This window comes from Indicator indicator, chromosome 7, assembly GCF_027791375.1.
Source record: "Indicator indicator isolate 239-I01 chromosome 7, UM_Iind_1.1, whole genome shotgun sequence".
Classification (NCBI taxonomy): domain Eukaryota; kingdom Metazoa; phylum Chordata; class Aves; order Piciformes; family Indicatoridae; genus Indicator; species Indicator indicator.
This window is the reverse complement of record NC_072016.1, coordinates 34,471,453-34,485,336: the sequence shown is the minus strand read 5'-3', so window position 1 is coordinate 34,485,336 and position 13,884 is coordinate 34,471,453. Positions and strand designations below refer to the sequence as shown.

General features: G+C 48.4%; 1 protein-coding gene across 1 annotated transcript; it reads left to right on the top strand.

Annotated features, from left to right (window-relative positions):
- The first annotated feature begins 4,865 nt into the window (after nt 1-4,865).
- On the top strand, nt 4,866-12,228 carry C7H10orf143 (chromosome 7 C10orf143 homolog). Its single transcript, XM_054382723.1, has 4 exons — nt 4,866-4,934; nt 10,767-10,907; nt 11,029-11,094; nt 12,199-12,228. Exons 1-4 carry the CDS (start codon nt 4,866-4,868, stop codon nt 12,226-12,228), a joined length of 306 nt encoding a protein of 101 aa, XP_054238698.1.
- The last annotated feature ends 1,656 nt before the right edge of the window (nt 12,229-13,884 follow it).

Genomic DNA, 13,884 nt, shown 5'->3' with positions numbered 1-13,884 from the left:
AGAGGGAGATTTACACTGGAGAGAAGGAAGAAATGTTTGCCACTAAGTAGGGTGAGACCCTGTCCCAGTTTGCCCAGAGAAGTGATATATGCCCCATCCCTGGAACCATTGCAGGTCAGGCTGTTTGGTGCACTGAGCAACCTGCTTCAGTTGCAGATGTCCCTGCTGACTGCATGGGGGTTGGACTGGATGGCTTTTAAAGGTCCCTTCCAACCCAAACCATTTCATGATTCTATGATTCTAGACATAAATGTCTGACTCTGTATCTTATGTCAACTACAGCTATGTCACATAATTTAAGCCCTCACTCTTCAAGAAGGTTCACAAGACCTTTTCAAGGTTCACTTGGAAGGTAAAAACAAGGATTGCTGTTAAAAATGTATAGGCCCATTGAGACACAGGAGAACTAAATCTCCCTAACATTAGGCTATATTTCTGGGCATCCCATATGGAAGATTTGGCAGCATGGTCCCAGGGAAACCCAGGGCTTCAATGCCTCCAGATTGAACAACAGGCAACAGGCCAAATTCATCTGGCAAGCATCCCACCGCGCCTAGGTGATCTACTGCTCACCTCAAGTTGCAAAGAATGTGATTACAGAGGTGATACCTGAATTGGGATGAAAGAAAACCTGAGGACATACAAAGCATGCTGCTGTGGAGTGGGTTTGGGTCACTCCCAAAGCACACCTTGTTCCTTGACAGAAGAGACCAACCCCCACCTGGCTCCAACCTTCTTTCAGGGAGTCATAGAGAGCCATAAGATCTCACCTAAGCTTTCTTTTCTCCAAACTAAACAACCTGAGGGCCCTCAGCTGCTCCTCACTAGACCTGTTCTCCAGGCATTTCACCATCTTTGTTGTCCTTCTCTGGATCTGCTCCAGCACCTCAGTGTCCTTCTTAGAGTGAGGGGCCCAAAATTGAACAAATTCAAGGTGTGGCCTCACCAGTGCTGAGCACAGGGGGGGCAATCACTGCCCTGGTCCTGCTCATTACACTATTGTTGATATCCTTATCCTGCAGTCATTTGTGGCTCTCCATAGCCATAATTCATTGTTCATAACATCACAGAATCCCATCATGGTGGGGTTAGAAGGGACCTCTGGAGATCGTTCACTCCAAAGGGGCACCCACAGCAGCTTGCCCAGAGCTCCAGCATCCTACCACGAAGGAAGTTTCTCTTCTGGTTCAGATGGAACCTCCTGGGTTCCAGTTTGTGCCCATTGCCCCTTGTCCTGTCACTGGGCACCACTGAAAGGGAGTCTGGCCCTCCACAGGCTCTTTAGCCCTTGCTGAGCATTTAGAAGATGCCCTCTGGGTCTGCTCATCTCCATGCTCAACAGCCCCAGGTCTCTCAGCCTTTCCTCCTCAAAGAGATGCTGCAGGCCCCTCGGCGTCTTTGTAGCCTCTGCTGAACTCTCTCCAGTAGTTCCCTGCCTTTCTTTAACTGGGGAGGGAAGAATTGGACCCCATACTCCAGATGTGGCCTCACTGGGACAGAGCAGAGGAAGAGGAGAACCTCGTCATTTATTCTAGGATGTTCAGAGAACCTTGAACATGAAGAAAAATAAAAAAGAAAAAAACCCAAACTTGGATATGATAAGAAGGTGTGATAGGATTAATAAGGGTAAAAGGGGCAGATTCAGAATATCATAGAATCATAGAATTGTTTGGCTTTGAAAATACCTAAGATCATTGAGTCCAACCATCAACCCAACACCACCATGGCTGTTAAACCACATCCCAAAGTGCCATGTCCACATGTTTCTTGAACACTTCCAGGGATGAACATAGAAAAATCATAATAATTAGAGGGTAGGAGCCAGAAAGAGGCCACTGACAGTGGTAGAAATGCAAAATAGCTCTGAAAAAGGCCTTTCTGTGATAAGCAAACATGGTCCAGCACTATTTGTTGATTTTGGATGCATGGCACATGACAAAATGAAAACCACTTTGGTCTGGATGAATGTAAAGGTTTGGAAGGTGAAGGGGTTATGTAGCATGAACACTGCAAAGCAAAGAGCAAATATTCTGAAACAAGAAGTGACTGCAAAACCTGTCAGGTCTCGGTGCAGAGCAGTGGGCAAGGCTATGACAGGTCACTAGTTTTGCTGATTAAATGTCAGGAAGAGTTGTAGACACAGAATAAAACACAATGAGGAGGGGGGTTAACTGGGAATCAAATACAGCAAACATGGAAATACTGACATTTTCCTCTCAGGTAACGGTAAAATTCAGGTCTCAGTTGAAGACCTAAAGATATCAGTGGGCTTTGGACAATGAATGTCACAACAACCCAACATTTCTGGAAGGGCAGAGCCTCCATGCTCAACAAGGTGTGTGAAGAAACAGTTTGAAAGTTGGGAGACGTTTGTGACTGCTGAATCTGTTCACTAAAGGCAAACATAGAATCATAATCATAGAATTGTTTGCGATGGAAAAGCCCTCTAAGATCAAGTCCAACCTTCAACCTAACACCACCATGGCCATTAAACCATGTCCCCAAGTGCCATGTTCACATGTTTCTTGAACACCTCCAGGGATGGTGACTCCACCACCTCCCTGGGCAGCCTGTTCCAGTACCTGACCACTCTTTCAGGGAAGAAATGTTTTCCTAATACCCAATCTTAACCCTCTAAAACACAAGAAAAGGGTTGGTTTACTGTGTGGGTGGCCAAATGCTGGAGTAGGCTGCCCAGTGGAGCTGCAGAGGCTCCATAGTTGGAGAGACACAAAACGCTATGGGACACAGTCCTGGGCAACCTCCTCCAGGAACCCTGCTTGAGCAAGGGCTTTGACCAGAACAACTCAAGAGTTCCCTTCCAACCCAAATGATTCTGTGAATTTACTCTCCTTTAAAACTGGTATTCCATGAAATATTGCAGTTAACAGAAGAGAAAGGCTGAGACACCAGGGACTGTTGAAACTGGGGACAACAGCCTAAGAGGGGCTCTCCTCCATATTCAGCAAGAGCTAAATGATCTGGGGGGGTAGAGGATGGGGCCAGACTCTTGTCAGTGGTGCCCAGCAACAGGATAAGGGCCAATGGGCACAAAATGGAACCCAGGAAGTTTGACATGAAGGTGAGGAGAAACTTGTTTGCTGTGAGGGTGCTGGAGCCCTGGGAGGCTGTCCAGAGAGGTTGTGGACTCTCCTTTGGAGAAGCTCCAACCCCACCTGGCCATTGTGATCCTGGGCAAGCTGTTGTGGGTACCCATGCACAGAAGGGTTGGACTAAATGATCCCTTCCAACCCCCACCATGCTGGGATTTCATGATTCTGTGATAAACAGGTTCCAGGGGTGGAACTGGAAAGTGGCTTAGAAATAATTAAATAAATCTTCTGATTTGTTGTGGATGCATTTGGGTTTGGTTCAAACTCTGCAACAATTTATGCTTCAGATGTTCTGCAAAGTGGATTACCCAGCTTTAAGGTTGTTTTTCTATCAGGCATGTCAAATGCTAAATTAAAAACAAAACAAACCCTAGAATGTGTGGATTATTTTTGTGTGCTCAGCGCTCAGGCTCAAAGAGTGTGACGGAGCATAAACTGTGAGTACAACTGGATCCCCAGTGAAGAATAAGCTCTAGAAGGAATGAAAGGCAGGGATAAGTGTGGCAATACATGTTCTCTCCTCCAAAACAGCTCAATTTAGGAGGATGGAAATGCCAAGCAATGTGTTAGACCCTTCTGACCAAAGATATCATACTGTGCTGGCCTGGAGTCCCAGCAAAATGAAGGACTTAGATTTTTATCTGTGACACACAGTGCGAGTGAGTGACAGGATTTAGGCTATCTGAGGTCAACAGATATTTGAAGACCACTTGAAATTGTCACCTACCTTTTAATTCTTTTGCTACCCATATAGGAAACTCAGAATATTGACCAAACACAAATCCAGTTATTGGTGGTGATGAGCCACCACCACCATCATTAGACAGGCAGCAAAGCTGGTGGAGTCTGGAGAACAGGTCTGGTGAGGAGCAGCTGAGGGAACAGGGGTTTTTCAGCATGGAGGAAAGGAGGCTGAGGGGAGACCTTCTGGCACTCCGCAACTCCCTGAAAGGAGGCTGGAGCCAGGTGGGGGTGTTGTACAATCATACCATAGTTTCAGTTTGAAAAGCTCTCTAAGATCAAGTCCAACCATCAACCTAAGACCACCATGGCCACTAAACCATGCCCCCAAGCCTATTCTATAGTTGGTCTCTTCTCCCTAGTATCAGGTGACAGAATGAGATGAAATGGCCTGAAATTGTGCCAGGGGAGGTTTAGGTTGGACATGATGAACAATTCTTTGCTGCAAGGGTGGTCAGCATTGGAACAGGCTGCCCAGAGAGGTGGTGGAGTCACCATCCCTGGAGGCATTCATGAAACGTGTGGACATGGCATCTGGGGACATGGTTTAGTGGACACAGTGGTGTTGAGTGGACACCTCGATGATCTTAGAGAAGTCTTTTTCAAACTTAACGATTCTGATTCTACGACCCAGATGATGTCAGATGGTCCCTCCCCTCCCCTCCCCTCTCCTCCCCTCCCTGGGAGCGAAGGTCCCGTTAGAGGCGGAGGCTGAAGCGCAAACCAAAGGTGCTGACTCCCCTCCGCGGGAACCTCGCTGCCTCCTCATCGCCGCGCAATAAACGCGGAGCAACTGCGTACACCCCGCGCTTCTCTTCCCCTGCTGTAAGGCTTCCAGTCACGGACACTACGAACGTGGGAGCGGCCTCTCCGCCCCGGCCCGGCCCCCGTCCGGCCCCGGTCCCAGCTCCTCCCCATATGGCCCCGGTGTGGCCTCGGGGCTGGCTATCGGCGGAGGCCGGCCCGGTGCCGCGGGTGGAGGGAGGGGAGGGAGAACGGGGCCTGTCCGCCATGTCCGCGCTGCCTGCGCGGGGGCGGCGGTGTGCGCTGCGTGCGTACGAGCCGGAGGAGCCGGAGCGCGTAAGTTCCGCCGGTGTGCGGCGGCGGGAAGTGGCGGCAGGGGAAAGCGCTTTGGTGGGCTGGGGCGTTGCGGCTCCTGGCGCGCAACTTACGCGGCCTTGGCAGGTCCTGCAATCGGTTTTGCGCCTGGACGGGAGGCCGCTGGCTCTGAGAGGATGGGGTGTGGCGCCGCGGCAGCCGTTGGCCCCGGGGAGGTGAGGGGTCGGTGGCCGCGGGTCTGCTGCGGATCCATGAGGCTGCTGTCAGCCGTTGGCCCCGGGGCGGTGAGGCGGTGGTGAGGGAGCCGGCGGCCCTGGGCGGCAGCGAGGCGGCTCTTAGCCGCTGGCCGCAGGGCTGGTAGGGAGCGATGAGGCAGCTGTTAGTCCCCAGCCCCGGAGCCGTGAGGCGGCCGCTGGCCCTGGTGCTATGGGAGAGAGCCGGGCCGTGAAGCGTTCGTTGGGCCCCGGGCTGTGGGAGAGAGCGGGGCCGTGAGACAGCTACTGGCTCCGTGGCTACCGGTGGCTTGGCTGCCGGTTCCCCCTGGTGGCGGCGTGGCGACAGTACCGGGCCGAGAGCGGATCGAGAGCGGGGCGGAGCAGGAGCGGTCCCGGTGCCGGTCCCAGTATGGAGGGGCGCAGCGATGCCCCTTGGTCTCCCCTCCCTCGGGATTAACGGGGTACACGCGGCCGTTTTCGGGGGAACGATGTGTTCAGCGTTCATATGTGGGGCATCTGGAGTGGTTTTTCTCCATCAAGATTCATCCCAGCAACGTGTTTCTCACCGGCCACCTTGTAAACGTGGTCCTTCCCACGTGTCAAGGTGTTAACTTTGGAAAATGAAGAGGAAAATGAACAACTTCTCCTGGTTTTCACACTGTCCCCTGCTGGTGTTTAGCCATCCTTGTCCATGTGTGACAGGAGCAAAACCTGTGGTTAGAAGCCAACATTGTTTATCAGAGATGCACCATTTGCAGAGAAGAGGAATGTCTGTGCTGTGAACTTTCTGCCTGTTCCTGATGAAGTTACATAGCAAAGAAGGAATTTATCTTTTTTTCTTTCTCCTGTTTTTGAGGCTAGACAGGCAAAAAAAAAAAAAAAAGCTTTATTCTGCTGCTTGAGTTGCTGTTTGTGCCCTAAAGAAAGCATTGGTTGGTCTCTTCTCCCTAGTAACAAGCATTCAGACGAGAGGGAATGGCCTCAAGTTGCACCAGGGGAGGTTTAGGTTGGACATTAGAAGAAACTTCTTCACTGAAAGGGTTTTCAAGGACTAGAACAGGCTGCCCAGGGAGGTGGTTGAATCCCCGCTGCTGGAGGTGTTTCAAAGATGCAGTGCTGGCAGACATGGTGTAGCACCAACCTTGGTAGAGTTAGGGAATGGTTGGACTTGATGACCTTAAGGGTCTTCTCCAACTAAAATGATTCTGTGGGTTTGTGTTTGAGCTAGTTATCTGCATTCCAAATAAAATCCTCCTGAAACTACCAGGACAGGGTAATGCAGAATTGCTGTTACTACCTCTATAGATATCAGAATATGCGAGTCAAGCTCTGCAAGATAGTTTTGAGTGAATTTTTCTTGTTACAGCTCAGAACATTTTCTACCTGGAGCAGCCTAGACAAGACATCAGAGATTGGGGTTTTTTTCATTCTATAAACAGTTGTTACGTTCTAGATAACAACCTAGTCACCATGGCTTGATGCATTTAAGTCATGTTTAATATATTTAAGTTCTCCTTCCCCTTGCTTTGCCCTAGTGTGGCCACATCTGGAATATTGTGTCCAGTTCTGGGCTCCCTAGCTCAAGAGAGACAGGAAACTACTGGAGAGAGTGCATCAGAGGCTACAAAGATGTTGAGGGGTCTGGAGCATCTCTCTGAGGAGGAAAGGCTGAGAGACTTGGGGCTGTTGAGATTGAAGAGCAGCCTGAGAGGGTTCTCAATGCTCAGCAACAGCTAATGGTCCTGTGGGGGGCAAGAGGCTGGGGACATACTCTTGTCAGTGCTGCCCAGTGACAGGACAAGGGGCAATGGGCACAAACTGGAATTCAGGATGCTCCATATGAAGATGAGGAGAAACTTCTTCGGTGTGAGGGTGCTGGAGGCCTAGAACAGGCTTCCCAGAAAGATTGTGGTGTCTCCTGTGGAGAGATTCCAACCCCTCCTTGGTCATTGTAATCCTCAGCAAGCTGCTGTGGGTGCCCCTGCTTTAGGAGGATGTTTGGACTGGCTGATCTCCAGAGGTCCCTTCCAAGCCCAGTATGCTGGAATTCAGTGAAAAACAGACAATAAAGACTAATTATACAAAGTAACAAGAATGGTGTGAACATGTGGTTGTACACGTGGGCTAAATCCCATCCTTGCCTCAGTGAGTGCAGGTTGTCACTTGTAGAACCAGTTCTGCTCCAGGTCACACCAGGCCAATGTGATTTGCCATGATTTATCTTAAACTGTTTCCAAGCTGGATGTAGCATGGTGATCCTTAACTAATAGAATAACTTGGATGAAACCCTTGTTTTCCCTTTGAACAGCAGCTCATTGATCCTTTTCAATCACAGCCCCTTTGAATCCTGCACTAGTTCCATGCACAGGCAGGATTCATAGAGCCATAGAAAGGTTTGGGTTGGAATGGACCTTCAAGATCATCTAGTTCCAGCCCCCTGACATGGGCAGGGACACCTTCCACTAGACCAGGTTGCTCAAGGCCCCATCCAACCTGGCCTTGAATACCTCCAGGGAGGGGGCGTCGACAGCCTCCCTGGGCAACCTGTTCTAGTGTCTCACCACCCTCAATATAAAGAATTTATTTCTAATATGCAGTCTAATTTCTAGTCAAGTGATGTAGTGATTGATTCTTTCATGAGGAAGAATTCCAGAGGGTGAAGGCTTCCCTGGAGCCAGCCTCAGCTAGAAACTTCCACAAATTGTCTTGGCATGGCTACGAGAAGTTTGTCAGCTATCTGCTGAATTCCTCTCACTGATGCTAAGTATCTTAACCCCCCACAAAAACACAATACCTTGAATTTATTTTTAATAAGCCAAATTTCTTCTGATGTCATTTTCTTTCCCTTTCCCCCTTCATCTCCCACATCTTGCTAGTTACTGCTCTGCTCTATCTTTTAATAAAGGACGAGTTCTTCAGCAACAAAGAAGGAAATGTTTTCCCAGAGGAAGGAGCCCTATCTTTAGAGGACCTTCTCAGACTTTTTATTATTACATTATTCACTTTCTTAGCACAATACATATTTCACTTTTTGATTTACTTCCCATCCAAATATCCTCCTTTCCTTGATAGTCTTCTCATTTCAACTCCTTTTTATTTTTCCTTTTTTTTTTCCACTGAGGTTCCTGTTGTGTTGATCCGTTTTTATTTTTGCATAACATATTCACATTTAAAATTTCCTTTCTCTGCTTCAATAGTCTGTTAGTTCTGTGGCAACACGTTTTCTGCCTGTGAAATCATACTCTGGTGGAAGAGATTGATTGTTGTTATTCCTTAAACAAAGTTTGGACAGAAAAAAAAAAAAAGGAGGAAGCACTTCAAAAGTATGTGTATCTCTTCAGAATTCAGTCAGACCCTGAAATGTCTGTGGCAGGTTTGAAATTTCCCATTATTCTCTTAATTTGCTGTTAACAATTTCAAGGAGCCCCTGGGATTAAGCTGCTCCTCCCCTTATGTGGCATAACAGTCACAGCCCAAGGAGATTCTTCTCCAAGTTTCCAGTTGATGTCTTCCACAGACTTCCAGCTTAACCTTTCCAGTTCCATCATGGTGGGGGTTGGAAGGGATCTCTGGAGATCATTTAGTCCAACCCCTCTGCTGCATCAAAATTGTGGCCAGCAGATCAAGAGAGGTGATTCTGTCATTGTGCTCTGGTGACACCTCCCCTGGAGTACTGTATCCAGCTCTGGGACCTCCAGCTCAAAGACATGCGGACCTGCTGGAGTGGGTTCACAGAGATGTTCAGAGGGCTGAAGCACCTCTTGTATGAGCATGGGCTGAGGGAGTTGGGGCTGTTCAGCCTGGAGAGGAGAAGGCTCCAAGGAGACCTGAGAGATGCATTTCAGTATCTGAAGGGAACCTAGAAGAAGGCTGGAGAGGGACTGTTTAGAAGGGCTTCTGGTCATAGGACATGGGACAGTGGTTTGAAACTGGAGCAGAGGAGATTTATGGTGGACATTAGGAGGAAATTCTTCACCATGAGGGTGGTGAAATGCTGGAACAGGTTGCCCAGGAATGTGGTTGAGGCTCCATCGCTGGCAACATTCAAGATCAGGCTTGATGTGGCCCTGGGCAGCCTGATCTAGTCTGAGGTGTCCCTGCTGAGTGCAGGGGGTTGTACAAGAAGACTTTTGAGGGTCCCTTCCAACCCAATGCAATCTGTGAATCTGTAAAGCAGGAGCACCCACAGCAGCTTGTTCAGTATCACAAAGTCCAGGTGGGTTTGGAATCTCCCCAGAGAAGGAGACTCCACCACCTCTCTGGGCAGCCTGCTCCAGTGCAGGTTGGAGCTTGAAGAGCGTGAAGTGAGTTGGTTCTGTAGCAATGAAAAGCTCTGAAATGGTGACAGCATTCAGAGGAAGAGACAGAAATCATTACAAAATATGTCTTCATAGCTGTCTGAGTTGGCTTCAGGGTTTTCCTTCTGTTTCCTGGCTGTAATTAGTCATTTCACACAACATCCCCTGATCTCCGCTCCTTTGATAAACTCCATCCTGAACTGTCACTAATAGAGAGTGAAAGATGTTCTTCTCCCAGTGGCATTTTCTCCCCACTTTATGCAAGTGAGACACAGAGCTGTTTCATTCCATCTGCAGATATCCCTGCTCATCTAGCATGAAATGCTATATTAAATGCAATATTTTGGTGTTCTGACTTATTGTCTGATAGTCCACATTTTACTACCTTACTGTCACAGGTCAGAGCTGGGATGGCTACCAGATGAGTCTGGCTGGCCACCAGAGGTTTTCCATGAACGCCTCTGCCTTCCTGAAGGAAAAAAGAGAGACTGATGGGGTGGGAAAAAAAAAACCCACCAGCTGAGATGGAAAGAAGAACAATGCCATGGAATAGAGACACAGAGACATAAATCAACATGGAACGCAAGCCCTGATGGCAGTGATGGCACCATTGGCACCACTGATGCTGGGGGCAGGCACTGGGCAAGTCCCAGACTGGACTGAGCAGCAGATGGGAAACAGATTTGGGAGCTGGATTGTGGAACTGGATTCAGGAACACAGGGATGGAAGGCGGAAGGGACAGAATCCTCCTGGGACAGCGTCCAGTGGAGAAGAGGCTTGGCCCTGGTGCTCCCTCAGCTTCCTTCTGCAGATGCCATCCATGGGCTGCAATCCCTTGTTGGGCAGTTGAGGGTCCCCTGTCCTGGCCACTTCTCCTTGCAGCTGCAGCCCAAGGTGGAGCACAAGCTGTGGCAGTGCCCTTGATGTGCCTAGGAGCAAATTGTAGGTAGAGCCTTTGTGCAGCTCACCCAGCTGCAGCCCAAGGTGGGACACAAGATGTAGCAGTAACCAGGTCACTTCTTCCAAATGAACACAAGGTCATTATTTCTTATAAGCAATAAAACCCTAAAAACTTGTGTTCAGCAGCCTGTACCTTGAGATGAGATAGATTTACAGAATGGTTTGGGTTAGAAGGGGCCTTAAAAATCATCCAGTTCTATCCCCCCTGCTATGTGCAGGGACACCTCCCACTAGACCAGGTTGCTCAAGGAGGCCTCATCCAATCTGACCTTGAACATCTCCTGGGAGGGGGCATCCACTGCCACCCTGGGCAACCTGCCCCAGTGTCTCACCACCCTCACTGTAAATGATATGTCAATGTTACCTTTAATTCTTCCAGAAACGACCATGCAAGCCCTTAGAATCCCTTCCAAACCAGGCTGGTGCTCTCCTCATCGATTGTGCCATGGAGCTGGACTCAAAACAGAAAATCTCTGCTGGCTCTGGTCCCTGGGCTGCAAAAACAAAGCAAAACTTAGTGGTATGTTTACACTGTTAACAACATCTGGTTTTTAGAACCAATTTAAAATACTGTTCATCATAGAGTCACACACAATGGCACTCTTTTATTTGATGGTGTTGTGTATGTTTTTGTTCATCAGAGCTTTGAAAACAATGGAAGCAGAGGTACTGCCCAACCTTGCCCAAGATGTATTGCTGGAGAATCTGTAAGTGTATTAACCTTCCTTCTCTGACCTAAAAGACAGACTTGCTCTTAACTGTTAGATCCATAAAACATAATGCTAATAAAAGCTGCAATTAGTTGCGTTTTATTTTTTTTTTCAGGAATAAAGCATGTAAATAAAAGTGGATTGATTCAGCATTTCTGAGGTGTACCAGCAGAGCACAAACTAATAATACACCAGCAGCTGCAAAATACAGAGACTGCAAGGACATTTTCCAAATTCACCCTAAAAAGCAGAGTTCAGGGAGTGTTGATCTGCTGGAGGCTCTGCAGAGGGATCTGACCAGGCTGGACTGATAGGCCAAGGCCAGTGGGATGAGGTTCAACAAGGCCAAGTGCTGGGTCCTGTGCTTGGGTCACATCAATCCATTTTAAATGACTCTGATTTCAGGGATGTACTCTGTAGCAGGGAAAAAGGTGGAGCCTCCTGGGTTCTGGTTTGTTCTTAGCATGGTGGGGTTGTAAGGAACCTCATCTAGGTGGTCATCTAGTCCAATCCCCCTGCTAAAGCAGGGGCACCTACAGCAGCTTGCCTGGGGTCACAATGGTCAGGTGGGGTTGGAATCACAGAAGAAGACACCACAACCTCTCATGGCAGCCTGCTCCAGGGCTCCAGCACCCTACCACAAAAGAATTTTTATCTCATGTTCAGATGGAACCTCCTGGGTTCCAGTTTGTGCCTGTTGTCCCTTGTCCTGTCTGTGGGCACTGCTGAGAAGAGTCTGGCCCCATCCTCTTGCCCCTGATCCTTTAACTCTTGCTGTCTGAGGCTATTCATGTCCAGGCTCAACAGCCCCAGGTCTCTCATTCTTTTCTCCTTCCTCAGCATCTCTGTAGCCTCCACTGAACTCTCTCCAGTAGTTCCCTGTGTCTGATCCCAGAACTGGACCCAGGATTCCAGCTGCAGCCTGACTAGGACAGAGTAGAGGGAGAGGAGAAGCTCCCTCAACCTGTGAGCCACACTCCTCATGCAGTTACTGCAGCTATCAGTTTCTTTTAAAATGAAGTTTGAAATTATACACTGAGGAGGAAGACTTGCAGTTTTTCATGAGATAATGTTTAGTGACATGAAATTTTGTCATTTTAGGGACACTTCAATCATATCCCACGCTTCTAGGAGTGGAAAAGTGATGGATCAGCAGAACAGCTCTTCTGGTTAGACTCTGAAGACTCACCTCTGAACCTCATGCAGCTGAATATCTGCACATCACTCACAGCCTGCATCCAAGTGTGGTATCCACCACAGATTGCTCTGGTGTCACTCTTCTAGTGCACAATTCTGGGTGTGATTGGTTCTACACTTGAAACAACGCTTCTGCTTTTAAGATAGCTCACAATATGGTTTTTTTAAAAAGCTGATTGAATTTTTTAGACTGGTTAAGTTGATCTGGCCTCTATCCCAGTCTTCAGCTTGGACTGGGGCCAAGGTTGTGTTGATGTCAGAGTTTTTTTTCTCACTCTTGGGGCACTTTCTCTGATGCTCTTGGTGAACATCCTTGCATTGACATGGGTCTGGGGCCTGCAGTTTTCACTCAGCCCTATGTGTACAGGCAGAAATGGGAGGACAGAAGTATCTTCACTTTTAGATGGCTCTTCAGCTTTGCAGCTGTGAAGGCCATTGAAGAATCACATCTTGTGAGGTGCAGCTCAATGACCTGGGGTTGTCCAGCCTTGGAAAACGGAGGCTGAGGGGAGACCTTCCAGCTCTCTACAACTCCCTGAAAGGTCAGAGTGAGGTAAGGATTGGTCTCTTCTCCTCTCCTAAGGAACAAGTGACAGAACGAGAGGAAATTACCTCTGGTTGCCCCAGGGGTAGTTCAGATTGGACATGAGGAACATTTCGTCCCCCAAAGGGTTGTCAAGGACTGGCCCAGGTTGCCCAGGGCAGGGCTGGAGTGTCCATTCCTGTGGAGGGGTTTCAAAGCTCTGGAAATGTGGTGCTGAGGGACATGGTTTAGCAGAGGATTTGGTTGTGCTGAATTAATGGTTGGACTTGAATCTTAAAGTTCATTTCCAGTTTAAACAATTCCATGAGTCTAAGATGACAAGTTGTCCAGTTTGGGTATGACACTTCAGTGAGGGCTATGGCTTGGGCATAAGGCTCCTGGAAGCTCAGAACTGAATGTCAGTGTGTTAACCTCCTTTTTTTTGAGCTAGTTCAAATTAAATTGGGAGCTCCAAAGTTAACACCACCACAATATCAGAAAGGGATCCTGATTCATAGATTCATTCACAGAATGGTTTGGGTTGGAAGGAACCCTAAAGATAATCCAGTTCCAATCCTTCTGCCATGGGCAGGGATGCCTCTCACTAGACCAGGTTGCTCAAGGCCCTGTGCAACCTGGCCTTGAGTACCACCAGGGAGGGGGCATCCATGACCTCCCTGGGCAACCTGTTGCAGTATCTTACCACCCTCACTGTAAATGTGTGATGCTGATCACATCATACAATCAAGAACCATGGAATCATAAAATCACTGAATTGTTTTGGTTGGAAAAGATCTCAAAGATCATTGAGTCCAACCATTAACCCAGCACTGCCAGGTCACCACTAAACCGTGGCTGTCAGTGCCACATTTCCAGGGCTTTGAAACCCCTCCAGGGATGGAGACTCCACTACTGCCCTGGGCAGCCTGTTCCCGGCCTTGACAACCCATTTGGGGAAGAATTCTTCCTCATATCCAACCTAAACCTCCCGTGGATCAACTTGAGGCCATTTCTTCCCATCCTATCACTCGTTTCTTGGGAGAATTAAGCAGTATTAGTTTATTAAG